The 23368-nt window shown below is 36.9% G+C and overlaps 1 protein-coding gene and 1 long non-coding RNA gene across 3 annotated transcripts; one reads left to right on the top strand and one right to left on the bottom strand.

The window, feature by feature from the left end:
• Nucleotides 1-808: 808 nt before the first annotated feature.
• On the bottom strand, nt 809-1452 carry LOC102016329. The gene is made up of 2 exons (XR_262461.1): nt 1215-1452; nt 809-921 (listed from the first exon to the last, which is right to left on the bottom strand). It is a non-coding gene; the product is annotated as an uncharacterized LOC102016329 (long non-coding RNA).
• Nucleotides 1453-1483: 31 nt separating this feature from the next.
• Nucleotides 1484-21972, top strand: Slc33a1 (solute carrier family 33 (acetyl-CoA transporter), member 1). Of its 2 annotated transcripts, XM_005393071.2 has the most exons (7): nt 1484-3005; nt 11180-11370; nt 15828-16012; nt 16278-16395; nt 19103-19318; nt 20142-20336; nt 21060-21972. In XM_005393071.2, exons 1-6 carry the CDS (start codon nt 2231-2233, stop codon nt 20307-20309), a joined length of 1653 nt encoding a protein of 550 aa, XP_005393128.1. In that variant the 5' UTR covers nt 1484-2230; the 3' UTR covers nt 20310-20336; nt 21060-21972. The 2 variants fall into 2 exon arrangements, with proteins under 2 accessions (XP_005393128.1, XP_005393127.1); XM_005393070.2 differs by having other exon boundaries at nt 1485-3005; nt 20142-21972.
• Nucleotides 21973-23368: the final 1396 nt, after the last annotated feature.

Here is a 23368-nt window from a genome sequence, read left to right as displayed (position 1 = left end):
TAGATTTTTTGAGGGAAGGTCTTGCTGTGTAGTTCACACTGGCCTCGAACTCAGTGACCTTCTTGCCTCAGCCTCCCAAGTGCTGGGACTCCAGGTGTGAGCTACCCTGCCCAGCCTGTTGCAGTATACTGTATTTAAAATGTTTACCCTTGAGGGAAGCTGAGTGAAAAGTACATTCACAATTTCCTGCGAGTCTATAATTATATCAAAGTAAAGGAAAAAGTCAAACATAAATATAATTATATATAATATACATTATATAAACATATATATAATTATATCAAAGTAAAGGAAAAAGTCAAACATAAATATAAGCTCATTAAATATTTTATCTTTGAAAACATCCATCTACTGTGTATGGCTCTATAATTTGCACTCATTAACTTTCATGATTCTGAAACAGAGATTATAAACTCTATTTTATATTTATCACAAATGAGATTTTGGTTAACTAAGTCGTCCATGACACAGGTAAGGTTAGCTTTAATCTAGAACAATCTAAACCTCTTTCATGAGTAGGTTAACTGAATCATGATTGTCTTCACTTGGATAACCCTGCAGGCTATTCTCATTAACAAAGATGAGAGCACTTTATAGTTGCCATTTTCTGTTAAAAAAAAAAAAAGCCTTCAATTATTATTATTTTTTTTTTTTTTGGTGCCAGGAATCGAACTCACAACCTCACGCTTGCCAGGCAGGCGCTGTGCCGCTGAGCTACATCCCCAGCTAAAGACTCAAATTCTTGTGGAGCAAACTGACTGTTGAAGAAGTAAAAAACGCTAAGACCAATGTATGCACAGAACAACAATCAAGGCAAAATTAAGGTTTTTTTTTAACGCAATTTTTTTCTTTTGCGGGGAGGGGTTTCCACTAAGTAACCCGGGCTGGCCTCAAATTCGGGATCTTCCTGTATCCTCCTTCCTGCACAGAATTAAAAAAAAAAAAAAAAGTATTACTATCTTAACACGTTAGCAGTGATGTCCGAAAACTGCACAAGCGGCTACTTAATAAAATTTTTGGAAAATCTGTCTTGGCTATCACTTAAATATTAAATCTGATTTCTCAGTATTTCCAAGTGTTTGTAATGCTTTGCCAAAACGCCTAAGACAGGAAAACCACTTAAAATGCATAACCAAAGATGCCAACGGAACGGTGGCTTATAAAAGGTCCTGTACAGTAGCGCAAAAACAAACGTAACGAGTTTCCGAATTCACCCCAGACACGCAGCCTAACGGGAGCCCGTCACGAAGTTCCCCTCTCCCGCTCCGCTGGAGAGACCACTGCAGAAAAACCGGGCTTCTCTCCAGCAGCGGCCTCCGGATACCGAAACTGCTCAACCTTCAAGCCTTTCTTGCGGCCCAGCCCTCAAAAGCAACTGTATCTCACGCTTTCCAGCCTAGAGCTCGGCCTCGTCCTTCCCCGGACCACAAACAACTCCGGTACCTACTACAACCTCACCTACCGCAGCTTCATCCGCTGCGCCTTTTATTATTGCGCCGCCAGCGCAACCCGCGGTCACGTGACAGCGTCCGCCCAATGACCGAGGCCCACGCCTGCCAGACCAGCACCGGCTCTCAGAGCCGGAGCTCGCTCTGCGCCCCGCCCCCGCCGCACGGTGCGCCCGAGCTAAACCTCCTCCGAGGTCCAGGCCCCGTGGATTAAGGGTTCCCACTAAGCGTTGTTTCCCAGCTGGGCCACGATAGAGTGTCCTGATTGGCTTTTTTAGGAGGCACGGTAGGGACCAATTTGAGACAGGGACCACTTCCTGAAGCGCGAGGCAGGAAGTTATCTGGTACTTCTGGAGTGCGGTGGAGAAAGTGCTGTCTGCCGCATTGGTGGCGGCGAGAGCCGGAGGTGGGTTGGGAGAAAGGCCTTTTGGTCGCCCTCCTTCGGTTCCCCCCAGTTAGAAGCAGATTTTCTTCGCAGCACCACGGCCCCCTTGTCCCGTCCTGAGCCCGGCGCGGCTGCCCGGGAGCCTCGGTCGGGTTCCTTGAAGCCGCTCCCAGGGGCACCTACCCTGGCACCGCCTGGGCCACCAGCCGGGGGACTGGCTCCCTTCTCCAGCACTCTGGACGGCCGGCCGAAGTGCCCTTATCGCTCCGCGCCCTGTCCCCTCTCCTCGAACCACCGAGACCCTGGTCCAGAGCGGCTGCCTTGGACTTGGGACTAGAACAGATCCAAAACGCTCAGCCTGGGCCCGCCACAGACGGGCCTCTGCCTCGTCTCTGATATGTCGCCCACCGTCTCCCACAAGGACAGCAGTCGCCAGCGGCGGCCCGGGACTTTCAACCATTCCCTGGATATGAAGACCGGCCCCCTGCCGCCGGGCAGCTGGGACGACAGTCAGTCCGACCCGGTGGGCGGGGAAGAGGACAGGGAAGCGCTTCTGAAGGATGCTGACATCGGTGACTTCTTGAGAGCCCCGCGGAGCTGTCGAGCGGAAATAAGCAGCATTTTGCTACTGCTCTTTCTTTACGTGCTTCAGGGCATCCCCTTAGGCCTGGCCGGGAGCATCCCACTCATTTTGCAGAGCAAAAACGTCAGCTATACAGATCAAGCATTCTTCAGTTTTGTGTTTTGGCCCTTTAGTCTCAAATTGCTGTGGGCGCCGTTGGTTGATGCAGTTTATTTCAAGAGCTTCGGTCGCCGCAAATCTTGGCTTGTCCCTACACAGTATATACTAGGACTCTTCATGATCTTTTTATCCACTCAAGTGGATCATTTCCTCGGGAATACCGATGGCAGAACACCAGATGTGTTTTCTCTCACTGTGACATTCTTTTTATTTGAATTCCTGGCCGCCACTCAGGACATCGCTGTGGATGGCTGGGCTTTGACGATGTTGTCCCGCGAAAACGTGGGTTATGCTTCCACTTGCAATTCGGTGGGCCAAACAGCAGGCTACTTTTTGGGCAATGTTTTGTTTTTGGCTCTTGAATCTCCCGACTTTTGTAACAAATACTTGCGGTTTCAACCTCAACCTAAGGGAATTGTTACTCTTTCAGGTAGTGTATTTTAGCTATTATGCTGTTAGGCTTGTTTTACATTTGTGAATTCTTTTGATACTTTAAGGGGAAGTTCATTATTTAATTCACTGGAAATCGTTGTGGTTAATGACTCGTTATGTTTTCTGTTTCCTTAAAGTGGGCTTCCTTGAAGTGTCAGTAAAGTAAGATGACTACATCGGAGCATTCATAATTGATCAGTACTTCGCAGTAAACAGAGGCAACAGATAAAATAACAAAACCCTGCAATCTCGGGATCCATGGGCACTTCCTTAATATACACATGCACGTTTTTTAAAAGTCTCACTCACGTGGCTCACATTTCCTTTGATGTTTTGGCGGACTGCGTTTTCTAGCACCTTGCCTTCTGATCCGTTTCCACCCCTAATCTTGTGCTAGCAGTCCTCATCTAGTCTGTAGGTGAACAGAGCAGGGTTAATTTATGCAGACGTTACTGAGCTGACTACGTGACAGCATCCTAAGGGCCTCCTACGAGTAAGAGCTCTACCAACAAGGAGTGGGGGAGAGGAACATTTCAGAGGAGCCCAACCTTGCCAGCCAGTGGGCGTCAGGCTTTGCATTGCAGTTAACATCTGACTTCGTTCTCTGCTGGGTTTGGATTGATTTGTTCTTGTGAGTAGCTGTTCCAGTAACTGCAATATGCACTTTGTTCTCTTGCAGAGCCCAAAAGCCACTTTTTAGCCATTCCCCCTTCCCAGTACCAGGGATCAAACCAGGACCTTTGCCCTGAGCTCCATTCCCGGGCTTTTTAAAATTTTGAGACAGTGTTGCTAAGTTGCCCAGGCTGGGCTTGAGCTTCTAATCCTCCTGCCTCAGCCTCCCAGAGTTGGGACTTCAGGTGTGCATCACCAAACTTAATTTAATTTTTATGTAGTGGGCTCCCATCTTTGGTTCAGACATTTTAGTTAAGAGTTAAAGAGTTCTTGTTGTTTTATTCTCCTGTAAATGATTATATATGTCAGATTTATAGTTTTGTACTTTATCAAACTTAGTATTTAGCCATTAAGGTTGGGTTTTTTGTTTTGTTTTGCCTGTTTGTATGTGCGGTGCTCGGAATTGAATCCAGGGCTCGTTCATGCTGGACAAGTGCTCTATCACTGGGCTAAGTCTCCAGCCCTAACCAATGGTTTTGAGGAATTTAAAGAACACAGAAAGAATCACAGGAAGGAAACATAATTAAAGAAGAGCTAAACATTGAGGCATTGTTTAGAAAAGCTGAGCATTAAAAGGAGGCATCATTTTAAAAATTCTAAATTTGTGCTGTGACTACGTTTTGCATGTAATAGGTAAGCAGAGATGGAGTACATTGAGTATATATACTGCCAAAGGGAGTTTACCGTACTGAGAAAGAACAGTATTTAGCATCTGGAAAACAGATAGCAAGTTTAGACCAGGAAGGATAGAAAGTGTAATCCCTTAGAAACAAAGCCTTGATCATGCTGGGATTGTCTTTTTCCTACTTTCACAGATCTGTGACAGTCCTGAATGCAGGAGTAGCTTTTTCTTTCCTTACCCTCTTTGTTTTTCAAGAATCCTTACAGGCAAAGAGAATCTTCTAGGGGGCTGGGGATTTAGCTCAGCGGCAAAGCGCCTGCCTGGCAAGCGCAAGGTCGTGAGTTCGGTTCCCGGTACCGGAGAAAAAAAAAAAAAAAAAAAAAAAAAAAAAAAAAAAAAAAAAAAGAGAATCTTCTAAGCTGCAAAAAAGGTGAAAGTAATGCAGCGGAGCATAAAGATTGGAACATAAAGTTTTGTTACTTGAAAAGATCATGTATTTCAATTTCTTCATTCTTGTAGATGAAGAAACTGAGGTCAAAGTGACAAGTTAGAGGTACATATATATTTGTAGCTTACTCTTCTTAACTCCATATCTGTTTTTCCTATTGTTGGTAGGAAATTAGGAAAAACCTCAAGGAAAACTTGAGACCTAATATAATATGTGCTGACTGGGCTTTTCTACCAGGGAAATGTAGCACTGTGACTCTTGTTTGTTTGTTTTTTTGTTTTTGTTTTTTTTCCGGTACCAGGAATCAAACTCATGACCTCGCGCTTGCCAGGCAGGCGCTGTGCCACTGAGCTAAATCCCCAGCCCCTTGCACTGTGACTCTTGATTTCTAAAAAGCACCATCCCACTCTTAAAATGACTAATTCCCAGAACTGTTATACTAAAAGTTTTTCCCTTTAATGAATTAATTTTTTGGTGGTTTACGGTATTCAACCCAGGGCTTTCACACTGAGCAACATCTCCAGCTCCCTTTTTTTAATTTATTTTGAGTCAGAGTCTCTGACTCTGACTCTCTCTGACTCTCTCTGAGTTGCTGTGTTGTCCAGGCTGGGTTGGAACCTGTCTGAGCCTCCTGTTGTTGGGATTACAGGGGCTCACCATCATGCCCAGCTGTTTTAATTTTTAAATCAGCTTTTGTCATTTATTACTCATCACTGAATGCCTATCTGATGCTAGCTGGGTGATAGGTGTTATAATTTATTACAATATCAGAATGTTCTTCTCCCAAGTAACTCCTAGGTTATTGTGGAGATTTGCAAACCAAAATGACTCTGTGGGTAGATGGATAATGTAAATGAGTCAACAGAGTTGGTGCAAGACTGTAGGAGTTGGAGGGGACAATGAGGACCTAAGAAATTCATACCCTTCTGTTTTTGTGGGTTTTTTGTAATGTTCACTGATTATTTATTTATTTTTGTGTGTATGTGGGTACTGGGAATTGAACTCAGGACCTTGCGCTTGTCAGGCAGGCGCTTGTACCACTGAACTACATCCCCAGTCCTCATACCCTTCTGAAAGCAAGGAGTTTCAATCCAATAAATTCTTGTGGCAGTAGGATTTCAGAATTGTTAGGCCTTTTACATGTTCAACAAAAGCTGTGAAGTCCATTTTTATTTCCTAATTTAAAACACTTATTAACTTCATATAAAACAAATCATTAGGCTATATCCATCCTGTGATCTGGTATTTGAGACTTCTCTAGTAGCAGTAGTAACAATAATGATTAGAAGAAGCTCAATGGGGAGCAGCATATTGGCATTTGGGAGCGGGGTAGCTAGACACTAGAGAAGAGAAGTAAAGGTACTAGAAGGTTCTGTTTTGTTTTATGTTGTCTTGTTTTGTTTTAGGAGTAGGAAAATTTCCTGGAGAAAAGGAATGGAGACTAGGAGTAGCTCCTGAGAGACAGGAGGGGTCCCAAATGTGTTGCCCGATATTAGAGTTTATAGTAAGGTTTTTTGATAGGCTTGCACATGTAATAATCAATCACAGGAAAAGGGTATGTTACTTTGAAAAAGCAAACGCTGTAAGTATGAATCTAATCAAGCTTGTGATGTTAATAAAATAGCAGCTATTTTAAAGACATTCCTGCTTTCAATAGGAAAGAAAGCAAGCTAGGGATTTAGCTCAGCGGCACAGCGCCTTCCTGGCAAGCGTGAGGTTGTGAGTTTGATTCCCAGTACCAAAGAAAGAAAAAATAGAAACAAAGCAGGACCATTAATTCCTACTTAGTGATGATTACTTTGCTTTACTTTCAGAAACAGTTCTCATTTATATATTTTACAACTAGAAATGCTTGTTATAGAATCTCAGCGTGCTAATTGGCCTATTACTGGTTAAACCATTTATTCATTCATAGGCTATAATCCTTTAGCAGTCATATCTAGGCTTGAAACATTACTCTACATTCTCAAAATGACAAAAGTGTAGGGATAGAGGACAGATCTATAATTGCTAGGGGTGTGTGAGGGAGACGTCAGGTGAGTATAAATGAACATATCAGAGAGTTTTGGGGGAGTGGTAGAACTATATCTTAATTGTGGTTATGATTTGAAGTCTATGCATGTTTTCAAATTCATACTATAGTACACAAAAAATTTCACATTTGTATAATCATTTAAGGTAAAATGTATTTTTTAAAAATTAAAAAATCCATTACCTCAAAAATTCATTTCTTTTTATTTTTAATTTTTTAAATTTTTTTAATGTTTATTTTTAAAAGTTCATTTCTAGCTATTACTCCGTATATAGTATGAAATCTTTAAGTTTAGCTCCCTTTTTGCCTTCAGTGGACCCTTTGAACAAATCTGGTAAATCTTACATATCCATGTAGAAAAATGGAGTAAATTTGAATTTATTTTTAAATTTTAAGTTGGGATCCTTGTAGTAAAATGAGATAAGTAGGGGAATGCTGAGGTTAGTAGATTCAGAAGGAATTATATATAAAAAAATCAGAGACCCACACCCGAGAAGGAAGGTCGTAAAGCCTTTTTTCTTTTTAAATACAAAGCAAAGGATAAGTGTAGTATTGTTTGTTTGGTTATGGGAAGAACTAAGGAAATGCTTTTGTGTGGACAGTCTACTTACAAAATATACTGCAAACTTTAAATCCATTTATTTGACATATATCTTACTCTGAATTTCACTTCTAATTTTATTGAGGCATATTTATAGGTCAATTGTATTAGCTTTTAATGTATAAATATATTATGAAAGACTCATAGACCCTCACTAGTTACAAGCAAAGTCCTACTTTGACTGTTCACATGTTCCTAAAAACTATAACTTAATTTGAGAAGACAAAATAGACTATCTAATACAAAGGGCCATTTTGATCCTGGAAAATTAAAAATGTAAAATACAAAATCCTTGTTTTATTCTTTTAGCCACAATTGTAGATAAATCTTGCATTATATACATGCTTTTTAATTTCATTCTTCTCCTTTTCCCTTTTATGTACTGTTCTCCCTGGCTGAAATCCAGTGGTCATCAGTTAAGTTACAGAATAGGTGATTTTAACATGCCTAAAGATTTCTAATTTTTGGCTGGGGATTTAGCTCAGTGGCAAAGTGCCTGCCTGGCAAGCGCAAGGTCGTGAGTTCGGTTCCTGGTACCAGAGAAAAACCAAAAAAAAAAAAAAAAGATTTCTAATTTTTTTAATTGTTTACATTGTCTTACATTGACTTACATTTCTTACTCCTAGCATGATCTTAAAACTTTAATATATTTAAGTTTTCCATTTTTTAAACTTTTTTTTTTTTTAGATAAGGTCTCTCCATGTAGTTAAACTAGCCTTGAACTCACTATGTAGCTCAAGCTGGCTCGAACTTGCAGTGATCCTTCTTCCTCAGCCTCCCACTTGCTGTGATTACAGGCATGTTCCATCACACTAAGCTGTGAAGACATAGCATAGCATCATTCCATCCGAATGGAGATACATGTGCTTACCTAGGGTAAATTTTGTACCTAGCCAGAACATATTTATTTTTTAAAGCCATTCATTTCCATCTATTAAGTAACAGAAGTCCCAGGGTTAGCATGATTTAGGAGAACTGATGCTGTTAGCTCCTTAGCATCAGTCCTTACATTCTGGGCTGAGTGTGAGCCTAGTGTTTTGGTTTTTTTTGTTTTGTTTTGTTTGTTTTTGTTTTTCTTCCAGTACCAGGAATCGCACTCACGACCTTGTGCTTGCCAGGCAGGTGCTGTGCCGCTGAGCTAAATCCCCAGCCCGGAGCCTAGTGTTTTGGAGCAGCATGGCCCATATAGGAAGTCATCTGCTTCATCTGGTGTTGATTTAAAGAAACAATGGTCTTTTCCACCCCTGGAAAAAACCTGATGCTACCGGAGTTAATGAAATGCTATGAGATCTCATATGTGACACCACCCTTAGTGGTTAGGAAATATAAGGAATTCAGAAGGTTTAAAGATTCATTTTGTATTTACTCTATTTTTGCATTAAATGCTATCTTTTAAAAACTTAATCCCTAAGTAAGATTATTACATTGTATAATCAAAACAGCATTTTCTATGAGTTCTCTGCAGCAGGTTAGATATTTTCAGCAAATGCTTAAGAGAAATAATTGTGACATAAAAGAAAGGTTTATTTCTGCTAAGATTCAGCTGGTGACCCAGTACTAGACACACACTACCACTTTCTCTGTTTTCTTTACTGTGAAGTTGAGCGCCTTGAAGTGGATGGTGTGCATCCCAAGTTCCTTCAGGTTCTGTTCAAGTAGAGAGCTGTGCCAAAAGAAGGAGAAAGGAAAGTCAGACACTAATTTAAAACAAAAACTTAACCTTTTGTTTTCCCCTGCATTCAAAACTAAAATGAATTTCCTTACTGTAAGAGACAGCAAGCAGGAGGGAGAACCCAGTCTCAGCCAAGGACATTTGTAACAGACTGTGGACCTAAATTCACCCCGGGCTGGGGATTTAGCTCAGCGGCAAAGCGCCTGCCTGGCAAGCGCAAGGTCGTGAGTTTGGTTCCCGGTACCGGAGAAAAACCAGAAAAAACAAACAAAAAAAAAAATATTTCCACCCCTTCTAACAGTGAAAGAGAGTGACACAGAAGGTCTGAGGGCCTAAACAAAAGCCTTTAAAGTTTTTTGTAAGACTAGTGTTTTACCATAAACATCCCTGGAAATGTTACCTTCTCTACAATATATGTATTAGTATTAAAATATTTCTTTGTAAGTTCATGGATACAATGGATTCTTTCAGAAGATTCGTAGAATTTGTTTATCCTATTGATTGGTATACCCTTTGGGATACCACCAAAGGGGAGATGGCAGTGAGAAGAGGGAGTATGTAGATAGGCACTTTAAAGAAATATAGTCAGATATCTGTGTTTCACACATCATGGTTAGAACTAAAATATATTCCCTTTTGTTCAGGTATTTCTGGATGATAGAAAAGAGCACCTACTTGGTCTGGGTATATCTGCACATCTAGGCAGTATAATGGAAAATATTCTTGCTTTAAAACTAGACCTGAGTTTGAATCCCCCATCTGGCACTTTCTGGCTTGTGATCATGTTTATGTATGAAGTAGGAATAATCCTGTTTTTGTAATTTAATTTTTTTATTTTTAAAGACAAGATCTCACTATGTAGTCCAGGCTGGCCTTGAATTCACTGTGTAATCCAGGCTGGCCTCAAACTAGAGGCAATCTCCTGCCTCAATCTCCCCAGTACTAGGATTACAGGTGTGTGCCACCGGGCCCAGCTTTGTGAGTAATATTCAAGAGTTAAATGAAGTTACCAGAATTTTCAAATGAAAGCTTTAGCTCTGGGAGGTCCCAACAAATCAGGCTCTGCTCCCTGTCCCAAAACACCGATCAAGGAGACTGGTGGTGGTAGACAGCAGGAAAGGGGCCTTAATCAGCATGACCATGCTGGGAAGGATGGATGTGTCTCTGCAGCCAGGTGTGGTGAGAAAATGATATACATAAGATATATTTCGTGTTTATGGCACATGGTATGCACTGAATTAGTAGTGCCTGTAGGCAGGCACAATGCTGCATACCTATAATCTAAGCTAACCTTCAGGAGGTTGAGGCAGGAGAATCACAATTTCAAGGCCAGCTCAGACAACTTAGCAAGACCTGTCTCCAAAACAAATGAAAAAAATGGAGGGCGTTTGAGGATGTAGGCAAACGATAGAGTGCTTGCCTAACATGCTTAAAGCCCTGAGTTCAGGTCTCAGTACCAAAAGAAAAATTAAATGAAAAAATAAAGTAATGCCTCTATTTTTACTATTATTTTTTTAGCTGACTGTTTAACAGACTCTCCCAGACCATTATCCACTCCCACCACTAAATTTGTCCAAAGGTAATAGCTTATGGTCCAGCACTCTTTCACTGAAACAACCCAACAGTACTGTTTGGTCCCCATTCCATACCTAGAGAAGGTCATGCTTAAACAGATTAAAACCATTAGAAAACTTAAAAAGGGGAATCTAATGTAAATAATCATCTGTTGTTTATTGTCTGGCTTGTCATAACAGATGGTATGGAAGTATGACTAGTGGATGCTATAGGATGTGGAAATCATGTCCCACCCCTAGCACTTTCCTGGAATAAAATGACACAATAGGATTTTGTTTCATTCAACTCCGTTATATACGAAATATCCGTAATGCTTTTTTTTCTTGTTAAATGCTGCTTTTTATTTTGGATCTATCAAATGTATGTTTAAAAGTTTAGGATTGTTTTATCTTTTGTGCCTGGAATGATGCCTTGAGCATAATAAATAGGCATCTAAAAGTTTTTTGTTTGTTTTTAAGTTGAGGAAAAGTTTTATACAGAATTATTTAGCATCAATAAAGTTATGTCATTTTAAAAGTTACTTATAGATTTAAAATATTCTTAATTTCAGATTTTCTTTTTTTCTGGGGAACTGTATTTTTAATAACAACAACTTTAGTTGCCCTTCTGAAAAAAGAAAACAAAGAAGTATCAGTGGTAAAAGAAGAAACACAGGGGATCACAGATACTTACAAGCTGCTTTTTGCAATTATAAAAATGCCAGCAGTACTGACATTTTGCCTTCTGATTCTAACCTCAAAGGTAAGAAATTGATAAAACAAATTTACCATTCTGTATGATGATCAATGTCATGGACTGCCTTCAATGACTTTCCATATTGTCAGTTCCTTTTCTATTATCATTAGAATTTAACAATGAAAAACAATATTTCCTGTTTATTAAATGTATTTTAAAAGATATGATCACATCAGAACAATTTCAGAGTAAGCTAAATGTCTTGGGGGTCTTGAAAAGAAAAATGTCAATATGGGAAGAACTTCTAATAACTAAAATTTTAATTAACAATATTAATGCTTGGAATGGAAGTGAATGGCTTTGAAAAGTAATAGCCTTGCATTCTTACATCTGGTAATCTGACCAGCTCCAATGAAGAGAAAAATACGTGATATAATAACCACTGTTAGTCCTTATCATTTTGTTCTGAAACCCTGTATCATTCTTACTGTTTTTGCTTTGTTTTGTTTTTGTCTGTGTTGTTGGCATTTTGCTATTGTGCTTTTTCTTTCAATTCTCTTTAAAATAAAAAAAAGAAAAAGTAATAACTCTCTGCTGTTATAATGAATATACCTTTAATGTTGGGATTAGTAAAATTATTTACTGAGAACAAGATTTACTAATATATGGAAGTGTATCAGTATTAGAAGTCTATTTAAAAATCCATTGAATTTGGTGTTTTGAGACAGTTTTGCTATGTATTCCTGGCTGGCCTGGAACTCATTATGTACCCCAGGCTGGCCCTGAACCTCCTGCCATGATCTTCAGCCCCTAATATTTTTTGAAATAGTTAAAGGAAACAGGTTAAGTGGGATTACTTTTATTCTATATTAAAATGTGTCACAGTTCTAAAAGGCTTTTTTGTGTGTGCATGCGTGTGTCATGCTGGAAATTGAGCCCAGAGTCTTCATAGTGAGCTACATCCCTAGACTTCTGTTTATTTTTGAGCCAAGTTCTTGTTGAATAGCTAAGTCGCCCAGGCTGAGCTCAAACATGATTCTTTTGCTTCGCCTTCCCAGAGTGCTGGGATTCCAGGTGGGCTCCACCATGCCCGGCTAATTTTAAAATGTATATTTTGTTACGTGAGCTATTGCTACTCTTGGAATTAATATTCCCAAACCTAGAAATTTATAGAGTTTTCATTTTATATACTTAAACCTATCTGCATAAACACTTTACAGCTATCTTTTGATAGCCTTAGAGAAAATAACTTAATTGTTGTCAGTGATAGGGAAGGAGAGTTTAGACATACTGAACAGTTCAAGATAATATTATCTCATTACATCATTTAGAAGTTTCCAGGCTGGCCTTGTACTCACTTTGTAGCCCTGACTGGCCTAAAACTTGTGGTGATCCACCTCCCTCAGTCTCCTGCATGCTGGGATTACAGGCCTGTGCTATCACACCTGACTGAAAGCTTACTTGTTAATAGCAACATAATACTCATAGTGAGTTAAATTTGCTATAATCTGCTCAGGCATTTTTCTATTTGTACATTTAATTTGCTTATCTCTTTAATTATAAAAATGCATTGGTGAACATTTTTGTGCATGAGCCTTTATTTGCTATTCTGAATATTTTTCAGTATTTGTAAATAGGAAATTAGTAGGTCAGGGAATATGACTACTAAGTTGTTTTAAAATGTTGTACTAATTTATACTACCCCTAGCAATGTATAACAGGGTACTTTATGTTTTTCTTTATTTGGTACTGGGAATTGAACTCAGGACCTTGTGCTTGCTAGGCAGGCACTTGTGCCACTGAGCTATATCCCCAGCCTTAAAGAGGTACTTTAATTACAGAGGTGATAATCCTATGTTGTCCTTTTAAAGTAAACATTTCTCATAATTTTTAATACTGTAATTAATTTTCCTTAAGTTTTATATAAATGGACTGCAATATATAATCTTTGCATAGTTTGCTCATATTTTTATTTATAACAATAGTTTGTTCATTTTGTGGCTGTACAATATTTCACTGTATGAATATGCCACTATCCATTCAGCCAACAAATGTTTAGATCTATTATGAATAGTGCTTGTGTAACATTCACATACATGACTTTTGTTGGACATAGTCATGTATTTCAGATAGGTAAATACATAGGAGTGGAATTATGGGCCCATAGGAAATGCATAGAATATATTGCCAGTTTTCCAAAGCTATTGCAATCTTTCGTACCTTTAGCAGTGCGAGTTGACTGCATTATATCCTTAGAAACATATACCATCTTTTTTTTTTTTTTTTTTTTGTCTTTTTGAGACAGGGTCTTGCTATGCAGTTCAGGCTGACCTTGAGCTTACTTTGTAGCCCAGGCTGGCCTCGAACTCACAACAATCCTCCTGCCTCAGCCTCCCAAGTGCTGGGATTACAGGCGTGTGCCACCACGCCCAGCTCCTATCTTTTAAATATCAGCCTTTCTAGGGAGTGTGTAGAGGCATATTGTTATCGTTATGATTTACATTCTCCTGATGATTAAAGAAGTATGAGTATCTTTTCATATTATCACTGGTCATTTGAATATTCAGAGTAGCCTTTTTCTTAATATTTGTAAAAAATTAACATATTTTGGATATAAACGTTTTAATATGTATATTACAAATATCTCCTAGCATACAAATTTTTTTTTTTTTTTTTACAAATTTTAATGAATGATAAAGTCTATTTGGCTATCTCATTTTTACAAAGAAAATAGATAAAATATAAGTAAAATTCTTTGCTGGACTGTACTGAAATATTCCTGACTTTTAATGTATTTCAGTGAAATATGCTCTTTGGTACCATTCCAAGAAGTTGAAACATATACCAATTTTATTTTTTAAAAATATTTATATAATTTTACACTTACTGAAAATTTACTAATGGAAAGAACTTCCATGTATCCTTCATCAAAATTTTAAATTATTAACAATTAGTTCTAGTTCTTTATTCTATAGATTTTCTCTTCTCTATGTATGTATCCATATTTCTTCTGAAATATTTCAGAGTAATTTGCATATGCACCCATTAAAACCTGTTTCCTGTAAACAGGTTTTAGGAACTTAGGAAACCACTATCCAAAATTTTGGAAATTTAAGATTGGTAATATTATCTATTCACTGCCTTATCAGAGGTTTACCAGTTGTAGCAATGACAGCGTTTATAACTTTATTTTTTTCCTGGCCAGGGATCCAATCAAGAATCACGCGTTACATTTGGTTGGTATGAGCCTTTCTTTGTTTTTCATAACCTTGACATTGTTTAAGGATTCATTCCAGTTTGGAGGCTAGATGTGGAACTCAGTGGTAGAGTGCTTGGCTTGTATGCACCAAGTCCAATCTTCAACACCACACACACACCAAAAAAAGGAAGAGCAGAAGCAGAACAAACAAACAAAAGCCCCAAAAAGAATACATGGCAATTTTTCTGTAGAATGGCTTTTCATTCACATTGGTCTCATTTTGTCATGCTTGTGTTCAGGTTATGTATATGTGGCAGGCATATCACAGAAGTACTATTTTGATGTCTTAAGGGAATTCTAGAAGGAGCCACACTATAACTCTCTATCCCCTTAACTATTGTTTTTGACTCGTTTACTTTGTTAGTCATTGCAAAGGTGACTATAAAAGGTGACTACCTTTTATAATTAAAAACTAATTTGGGATGAGAGTAGAACATCATGGTAAAGCCGTTGCCTAGCATACTGTTGACCTTGGGTCATTAAAAAAAATCCACTAATTTATGAGTAGATACCTTGAGACTACCTAAATACCTCGTTTACTTCAGATTTTTACCCACTACTTTTATCATCCTTACTTTTTCATTATTGTTTGTAAAACTGATCTAACTATAGTATTTCTTCCCCATTTTATTCAACCTCTGCAATAATGTTTTCTTAGAATTACTTTAAAAACATCAGATGGCTGGGCGTGGTGATTCACCCCTGTAATCCCAGCACTTAGGAGGCTGAGGCAGGAGGATCAGTGTGAGTTCCGGATCAGCCTGGGCTACAAAGTGAGCTCAAGGTCAGCCTGAACTGCATAGCAGACCCTGTCTCAAAAAGACAAAGAAAAGAAAATGACCTTAGGAAATTTCATTATGATCTCTCAGAAATTATCAAAAACATATATATATGTATGTGTATGTATATATATATATATATATATATATATCACTTACCCAGAATTATTTAAGGTTAATTACTTTTAGACTTGAGAATTTTTGACACATTATTATAACAGGTTGGACTTTTTTGAAGTGGAAATTTAGTTTTAATTAGACCATTACATAAATACAGGTAGTAAATTTTTTGTTGTTTTTACTAAATATCATTAGTTAAGATATAGGGCAGAATATGCCTTCTATAAATTGTTTTATCAGATATAACAGTATGATGCTTGTAGCTGTCATGAGTCAACAGTGAAATTGATGGTTCTTAAAGAATACTTGTAGGAAAACATTTTGTAAGTCATAAATTAAAATACTTTTCTGTTTTTGTATTACAGGTTGGTTTTTCAGCAGCAGACGCAGTAACAGGACTGAAATTGGTAGAAGAGGGAGTGCCTAAAGAACATTTAGCATTACTGGCAGTTCCAATGGTTCCTTTGCAGATAATATTGCCTCTGATTATCAGCAAATATACTGCCGGTCCCCAGCCACTAAACATATTTTACAAAGCCATGCCCTACAGGTAAAAACTAAATAAAACCATATTAAAGTAAGAAATCTTACAATAAGGGACATTCATCATTATCACTAAAATCTGAGTATAGAGTGTATACAGAAAAAGGCTTCGAGAACATCCTTAATGTCAGTGTCCTCTGTATGCACTTTTATCTCTTTAACCTCCTAACAGGTTTAGATACAGGCTTCTTTCTTATGATTGGCACACAGATTTCTGTTTTGTTGTTGTTTAACCTGAAATGAAAATTAATATGGTGCTCCTTTTTCTACAGATTATTATTTGGATTAGAATATGCTCTGCTAGTTTGGTGGACTCCTAAAGTAGAGCATCAAGGAGGATTCCCTATATATTACTATATTGTAGTGCTGCTGAGTTATGCCTTACATCAGGTAAGCTTGCTGTGGCTTTTGTAGGAGGTAAACTGTTCTATGTCAAAGAAGAAATTTTTTTACAGCTGCCTTTAAATAATGTTAAATTTTAGATTTAATCATAATGACGAACTGTATGTCTTTGGCTTTTGATTTCATGAATTCTGTTTATAGAAAGGGAGTTGCTTACTTATTCATTCCCTCCTTTAAAATTTTTCCTTCAACAAGAATTTGTTACATATTAGAATTGATTTCAAGCCAACTAATTTTACTCTTGCTAAGTATCCCTCAGTCTATCTGTAGATCTGGGTTGCTTCTTCAATTGCTAATACCTTTTCTTCCTGAAAGTATTGAGAAATAATCATGGCTACTAGGTAAAGATCCCAGGCTTTGGTTTAGATTGGTCGCTGAAAGTGACCACTTAGTCTTTGTAATTTTAGTTTTGGGTTTTTTTTGTTATTTTGTTATTTGGGTTTTGTTTTTTTTTTTTTTTTTTTTTTTTTTTTTTTTTTTTGGTTTTGGTCTTTTCTCCAGTACCAGGAACCAAACTCACGACCTTGCTTTTGCCAGGCAGGCGCTGTGCCACTGAGCTAAATCCCCAGCCCCTATAGTCCTTGTAATTTTAGAAGCTGCTTTTTCTGTGTAGCTTCTTTTTCTTTGTAGCTCCTAAAGGAAGTGATCTCCACTTTTCTTTAGCCTCATCTAAACTCTTACTGCAGAATGAATTGTGATTCAAATAAATAGCAGAGGCCCAGAAGTAATTCTGGTACTCAGTAGCATTTATTGCTAATGTGTGTTTCACCTTGGGTTTTTCTTTGGGAACTAGTGTAAACCCTTTGAAAGTTATATTTGCTTCTTACTTAGTTCTTAACTTAAAATGTGGCTAATGGCTAATCTCAGTAGTTTGTTTGTTTTGCATACAATTAAATTACAATCCGTAGTGGATGTTTGATTATACCATATATTTTTTAAATTGAGGCTGGGATATCAAAAAGTTTTTGTTTTGCCCACTGTTAATGCTAGGTACCTAATAGAAGTTAAAAGAAGTATGTTCAGAGGTATGTTCAATTTTTCACTGTTTTAGATAAAGAAAAACTAGGTTGTTATAGTCCAAACAGTATTTAGCTTTAGATTTCATTAGAGAATCTACCAAAATGTAATCAGAGAATTAAACAACTAAATGCTTTATGAGAAAAGGATACAAGACCAAGTAAATTTGAGAATGATGTATTATGTAACTCCTTGGTAAGTAGCACCTTAATCATTCCTTTAAAAAATATTAAACAGCTGGGCACGGTGGCACATGCCTGTAATCCCAGCACTTGGGAGCTGAGGCAGAAAGATCGTTGCGAGTTCAAGACCAACCTGAGCTACAAAGTGAGCTCAAGGCCAACCTGAACTGCATAGTGAGACCTTGTCTCAAAAACAAAACCAAAAAAAACCATAAAAAATATTAAGCAGACACCCATTCCATGCTAGAAACTTCTGAGTACACAAATGTAGCTAAATTAAGATGTGTTATGTACATATACTAACTCCTTACGAGGAATGTGATCATTTTGTATTGCAACATGCAAATGCAAACTAATAAAAAAAGGTTGAAAACGTAAGTCAGGGATATAGCTCAGCAGCACAGCATCTTGCTTGGCAAGCGCAAGGTCCTGAGTTCTATTCCTGTGCAAAAAAAAAGAAAACATAATTTGCTGAGACAAAGTAGCACACAGTTTACAAAAAAATGAAATATGTGATATTCTGTAAAAATAACTGAATAAATTGTGCCAAAATCCTTACTTTCTCAAGGAATTTGTATTCCAAAAATTGTCAGAAGAAGAACCCTTTTGTATTTTGTGTGACCTGGTATCTCTCCATCTTATTTGACTTTGGAACTCCTTTTCTGTGGACAACTCCTAGATCAGAACTTAAAGGGTACTGTTTTAGAAACATGGTTTGTTTCCACCTTCATAAGTAGAAAGTTAATTTTTGCCTGTAAGCAATTTTTTGTTATTTTAGTACTGGGGACCAAACCAGGGTTTCTGCACTGAGCTATGTCTCCACCTTTGTTTATTTTTTTTGAGACAAGTTCTTGAATTGTGAGCCTCCTGTTTCAGCCTTCCAGAGCGCTGGAGTTACTGGCATGTGCCACTGCACCCAGCTACTTTTTGTCTTTTAAGAAGGTTTTTCTTAGGCTGAGAATATAGCTGAGTGGTAGAGCTCTTGCTAGAATGCAAGAGGCATCGCTACTACAAAAAAAAAAAGTTTTTTAGTATTCCTTTGCTACATAAAGTTTGAAATGTTATTTTTCTTCTGTATACATAGGAGAAAAACTATATTCATTTCCTTGAGTGTTTCTGTATATTATTTACATATTATATATATGTGGCTGCAATGCAGATACCAAGCTTTGCTTTTTGTATTTGCATCCTTCATGTCACCTTACCTGCCCCTTTCTGTTGCACGTTCTTTGACTACTCACAGTGGAATTCCTAAGATACTTACTGCATTTTACCGTAAGTATTTATTCCCTTCTTTCCTAGCCTCATGAATTCTTCAGAAGCGCAGACTTTCTTACTCATCTTTGTACTGCCATGATCTTAAAGCCTCACTTTCACTATGTGTTCAATACATGTTTGCTTATTAGCATGTGTGAAATACTGGGTTCAATCCCCAGCACCAAAAGAAAAACCAAAATGATCTAACGACACTAAAGATGTTTTACATTTTTCTGTAGGTTACATTGTACAGCATGTATGTTTCTATAATGGCTTTCAATGCAAAGGTTAGTGATCCACTCATTGGAGGAACATATATGACTCTTTTAAATACTGTGTCCAACCTGGGAGGAAACTGGCCATCTACAGTTGCTCTTTGGCTGGTGGATCCCCTCACAGTGAAAGAGTGTGTAGGGGCCTCCAACCAGAACTGTCGAACTCCTGATGCTGTTGAGGTAAGCATGTTTTAATTTTAGATAATACTAAGTGAAAATTAAGATATTCATTTCTTTGTTTACCTCTAAAAATACTATATCTTATTTAAAAATTGTATCTGTTCATAGTGTCTAGTGCAGAAATCTATGAATACCCCTGCCCCATCATAACTACAGGTTACAGCATTTCAGTATCAGCAAGGCTAGCTCACTTAAAGGTGCATCTCAGCAATGGAGGAGGACTCTCTTTCCCCGACCCTTAGGATCTCTGCTCTTTTGATAAATGCATAAATAAGGCTAAGTTTGTAATGACAGAAAAGGGAAAATTCCAGTGGCTATTCATGTAACTAAAAAAGACTGGTAAGTGGTTTGTAGATAAATTATTTTAAAGTATCATTAGTTACTTCCACAGTGAGTTCCTTGAAAATTTCTTTACATTTCCAGATATGAAAAGCTGCATTTTGAAAATGAGTATTGTTTACATCAAGAGTTCAGAATTGCTTTTAATCCTGTTAATAGCCCACCATGGTGGCACACACCTATATCCCAGCAGTTAGGAGGCTGAGACAGGAGGATCATTACAAGTTCGAGGCCAGGCTGGGCTACAAAATGAGCTCAAGGCCAGCCTGAACTGCATAGCGAGACCTTGTCTCAAAAAGGAAAAAAAGAATTCCTGTTAATAGCTTTAATGATGAAGATACATTAAAATATTTTGTCATTTGAAGTGAGTGAAGTATTGAAATATTTTAAGAAATTTTTAAGCCTTTAAATTGCAAAATAGAAGCATCAATTTCTGAAGTCATTTTGAAATTGTGAAATATTCATTATAATTTAATTTTTACAGCTTTGCAAAAAACTTGGTGGCTCATGTGTTACAGCGCTGGATGGTTATTATGTGGAATCCATTATTTGTGTGTTTATTGGATTTTGTTGGTGGTTCTTTCTTGGACCGAAACTTAAAAAGTTACAAGACGAAGGACCATCTTCATGGAAGTGCAAAAGGAGCAATTAATGCATAGACTGTTGAATGTTCTAGAAGGTAATTATAGTTTGGTTTTAATTCAGAGAACTGTGATAATCAGCACACAGGAATATCAAATATTATTTTAAGCAAGGAAATTACTAATATAAAATGCCAAATGGTTGAAAAATAGAAACTTTTCAGTATGTTTGTTCATATTTTTCCTTTGCCTTGTCAATGTATTTAAAGTTTACTTAAGGTCAGGAAATTTGTTCTCAAACAACTTTTCTAGCCTTGTTATTTGGTTTGTCTTTTTAATTTACTGACCAAAGCATGTTTTGAGCTGCAGTGTCGTAGTCAAGGGTGATAACTGTATAGTCAAGTATTGTTACCAGTGCCTATCATTGAACTGTATTTAAATTTTGGCACAGTATATTAAATAGAAGAGAGCTTGATATTCAAGAGCTAACTACAGCTAATCTGATCTTGTTGGCCGTTAAAAATTTTCTTTTGAATTGTAAATTTGTTAAATTTCATGTGGAACTGCTGCAAATAGATTGTAGACTACCGAAACATCATTTAGTTGATTTCTGACCATAACCATATTGCACAAATGAGTCTGTGTGAAAAAGACTATTTTAAATGTATTCCTGCTTTTGTAAGCATTAAAGATTTATAAGAAGATAATTTAAACTATTTTTTATAAAATGAAAGCTACAATTTTTTTAATTTATTGATTTCCCCTACCCTGCCCCCCTTTTGGAAGATATTTTGATTCTTTGTTGACTTTTACCCTAACAGTTGTGTACGTTTTTGTCACAAGTGCTTCATGACGCAGAGACAGCCAAGAAGGGGATCAAACTTAGTGTTGTATGTATGTTCATGGCAAAGTTTTGAAAATAAAAATTGAATGTCATTCTTCAAGTACTTTTTTTAATTACTAAGAAAAATATTACAGTTTTCCAATTAAATAAATTGAAACAAGTAATATAATTAATAAAAATATTTTAAAGAGATGGAGAGACATTTTGTGCCTTTGACAAATTAAGTCATGTAGTAGAACATCTTAATTAAGCACTTTATTAGTAAAAATGATCTCATATACTTTATGCCAAATCAAGTACTGTGCTTTATCTTGTCTATTTAAAAGCAACCTTCTGTTGGTAAACTGTGGTTTCCAATGGCAAATTGCTATTCCAGGAGTGTAAGGTTTTGAGCAGATTGGCAATTTTCAACATTTTACACCCAGTATGATAAAGTTCTTTGCATATTTTGTGTTAAGTATTACTCTGACTCTTTAGAAATTATATAAATCCTTTAAAAGTTAGGGAAAAAAGATTCATTTGTGAGTTCTAGTTCATGTTATCTTTGTGGGAAAATACATACTAACTCCTGATTTTATTAATTTAATAATGTAGGTTGAATTTTAGAGCAGGGCTTTTATAAATAATGGAGAATAAGCAGGGTGGGAGAAAAGGGCACACAGCGTCTGAAGGAAGACGGGGCAGTGGCCCCTACAGCTCATGCATTACCGCTGGGAAACCTATGTTGGGTATGGAAGTCAGACTGTGAAGAATCCTCAGGAAAAATACTCATCCTAGAGGCAAGGAGGCAGCACCAAACCACAGACTACAGTCCGTTGTCACGTGATTTTCCACTCTCATGTATTATAATCAAAATATTTACTTGAATAAAGAGAAACTCACTTAACTCACATGTGGAATGTATTCTGATTTTCTAAAAAGCCCATTGTCATAATCACCTTTTATTTCTTCACATTCATATTATTTCAAGTTAAACATGTTTTCAAACATAATTTAAGTCTATATCTTTTTAGTGACTTTGAAGTTTTAAAATATATGTAGCTTTTAACCATAAGATGAAAGCCATTAATTGCCTTTGTTCTAAAAATGAACAAAAAATTTTTTGACGTACTCTTGTTAATTTTGATAAATGTTTGTCATGCGTGCCAAAATGACTTGTTAAGAGCTATGTGCAGCTGTGTTGCACACATTAATTACTTTGACTGTTAATGGAATTTAAAAATTATCTATCTAAATTTATCATTGTAAATCAACAGTACTAGAAAATACTACTTTAGAAAATACTTCCTTATTTTTATGTGAGGGGAATTTTTTTTTGTTTTGTTGTTGTGACCAAGTATGGACATTAATTTCTTCTGTGAATGCATTATTTACTGACTGGCTAATATTAGATTGAACATACAGTGTATCTCTTTATGTCAGTATTTCCATGAATACACTTGTTATAACGTGTGAGCATGTATACATTAGAGTTTTAAAAGTTCTAAGATTAGCTAACACTAAAACCAAAAACTCTGTCCATTGTAAATATTTTCATTTTGCCTGATCAATCACAAAAAGTTTATGTAATACGTAGATTTCTCTAGAATTTTTTATATTAAACCTTTGAAATCTAAACCTGTAACCTAAAGCTTTGTTGGATTCTCTCTCTTCATTAGGAGAGTTTTTAGCCGCTGAAGAGATTTCGGTGAAACCCCTGAATTGCTTATAAAATGTAAAAATTAGGATATGTAATTTCAAATTTTGGACCATAGCTGTTGTTACAATCTTCAAGGGCTGTGATCTAAAAAAATGTAACAACCATGGCCTTTAATGTTGTCTCTGCTTTGAATTTTAGTTATAAATGTGAAATAATAGTGGTAATATTGTATGTAGCATTTTGAAAGAATGTCAAAAGAAAAAATCTATCATGAGAATTAGAAAATCTCTGCATTTGTAGTATTGAATTTAAACTTTGAAGTAGTTAGAGTAGATGAGATATTACTAATAGAAGAGACAGCATAAGGATGAATTATATTCCGCAAAAGACAGATTAGTCATTTAACCATTTATTCTCATGAATTACTTTTTTTTTCTTTGTGTACCAGGGATTGAATCTAGGGCCTCACACATACTAGGCAAGTTTTCTCCTACTGAGCTACATCCCCAGTGCCTGTGAAGGACTTTTATTTTGTCTTGTTAATAGAAACCCAAAGGACTATTTTGCTTTGTATTAAATGTTTGAAATTATTATTTAATATAACAGATGACCAAATTTGTTTTTATATTTTAGGGAATCTTGCTTTT

Source organism: Chinchilla lanigera, unplaced genomic scaffold, assembly GCF_000276665.1.
Source record: "Chinchilla lanigera isolate Chin_1 unplaced genomic scaffold, ChiLan1.0 scaffold00047, whole genome shotgun sequence".
In the NCBI taxonomy this organism is placed as follows: Eukaryota; Metazoa; Chordata; class Mammalia; order Rodentia; family Chinchillidae; genus Chinchilla; species Chinchilla lanigera.
This window is presented reverse-complemented; position numbering and strand designations above follow the sequence as displayed.

Coding starts and splice junctions, on each gene's coding strand:
- Slc33a1 (XM_005393071.2), top strand. CDS start 2,231: ATGTCGCCCACCGTCTCCCACAAGGACAGCAGTCGCCAGCGGCGGCCC. Junction 3,006..11,179: donor GGGAATTGTTACTCTTTCAG/GTAGTGTATTTT, acceptor TCTTAATTTCAG/ATTTTCTTTTTTTCTGGGGA. Junction 11,371..15,827: donor TTCTGATTCTAACCTCAAAG/GTAAGAAATTGA, acceptor TTTGTATTACAG/GTTGGTTTTTCAGCAGCAGA.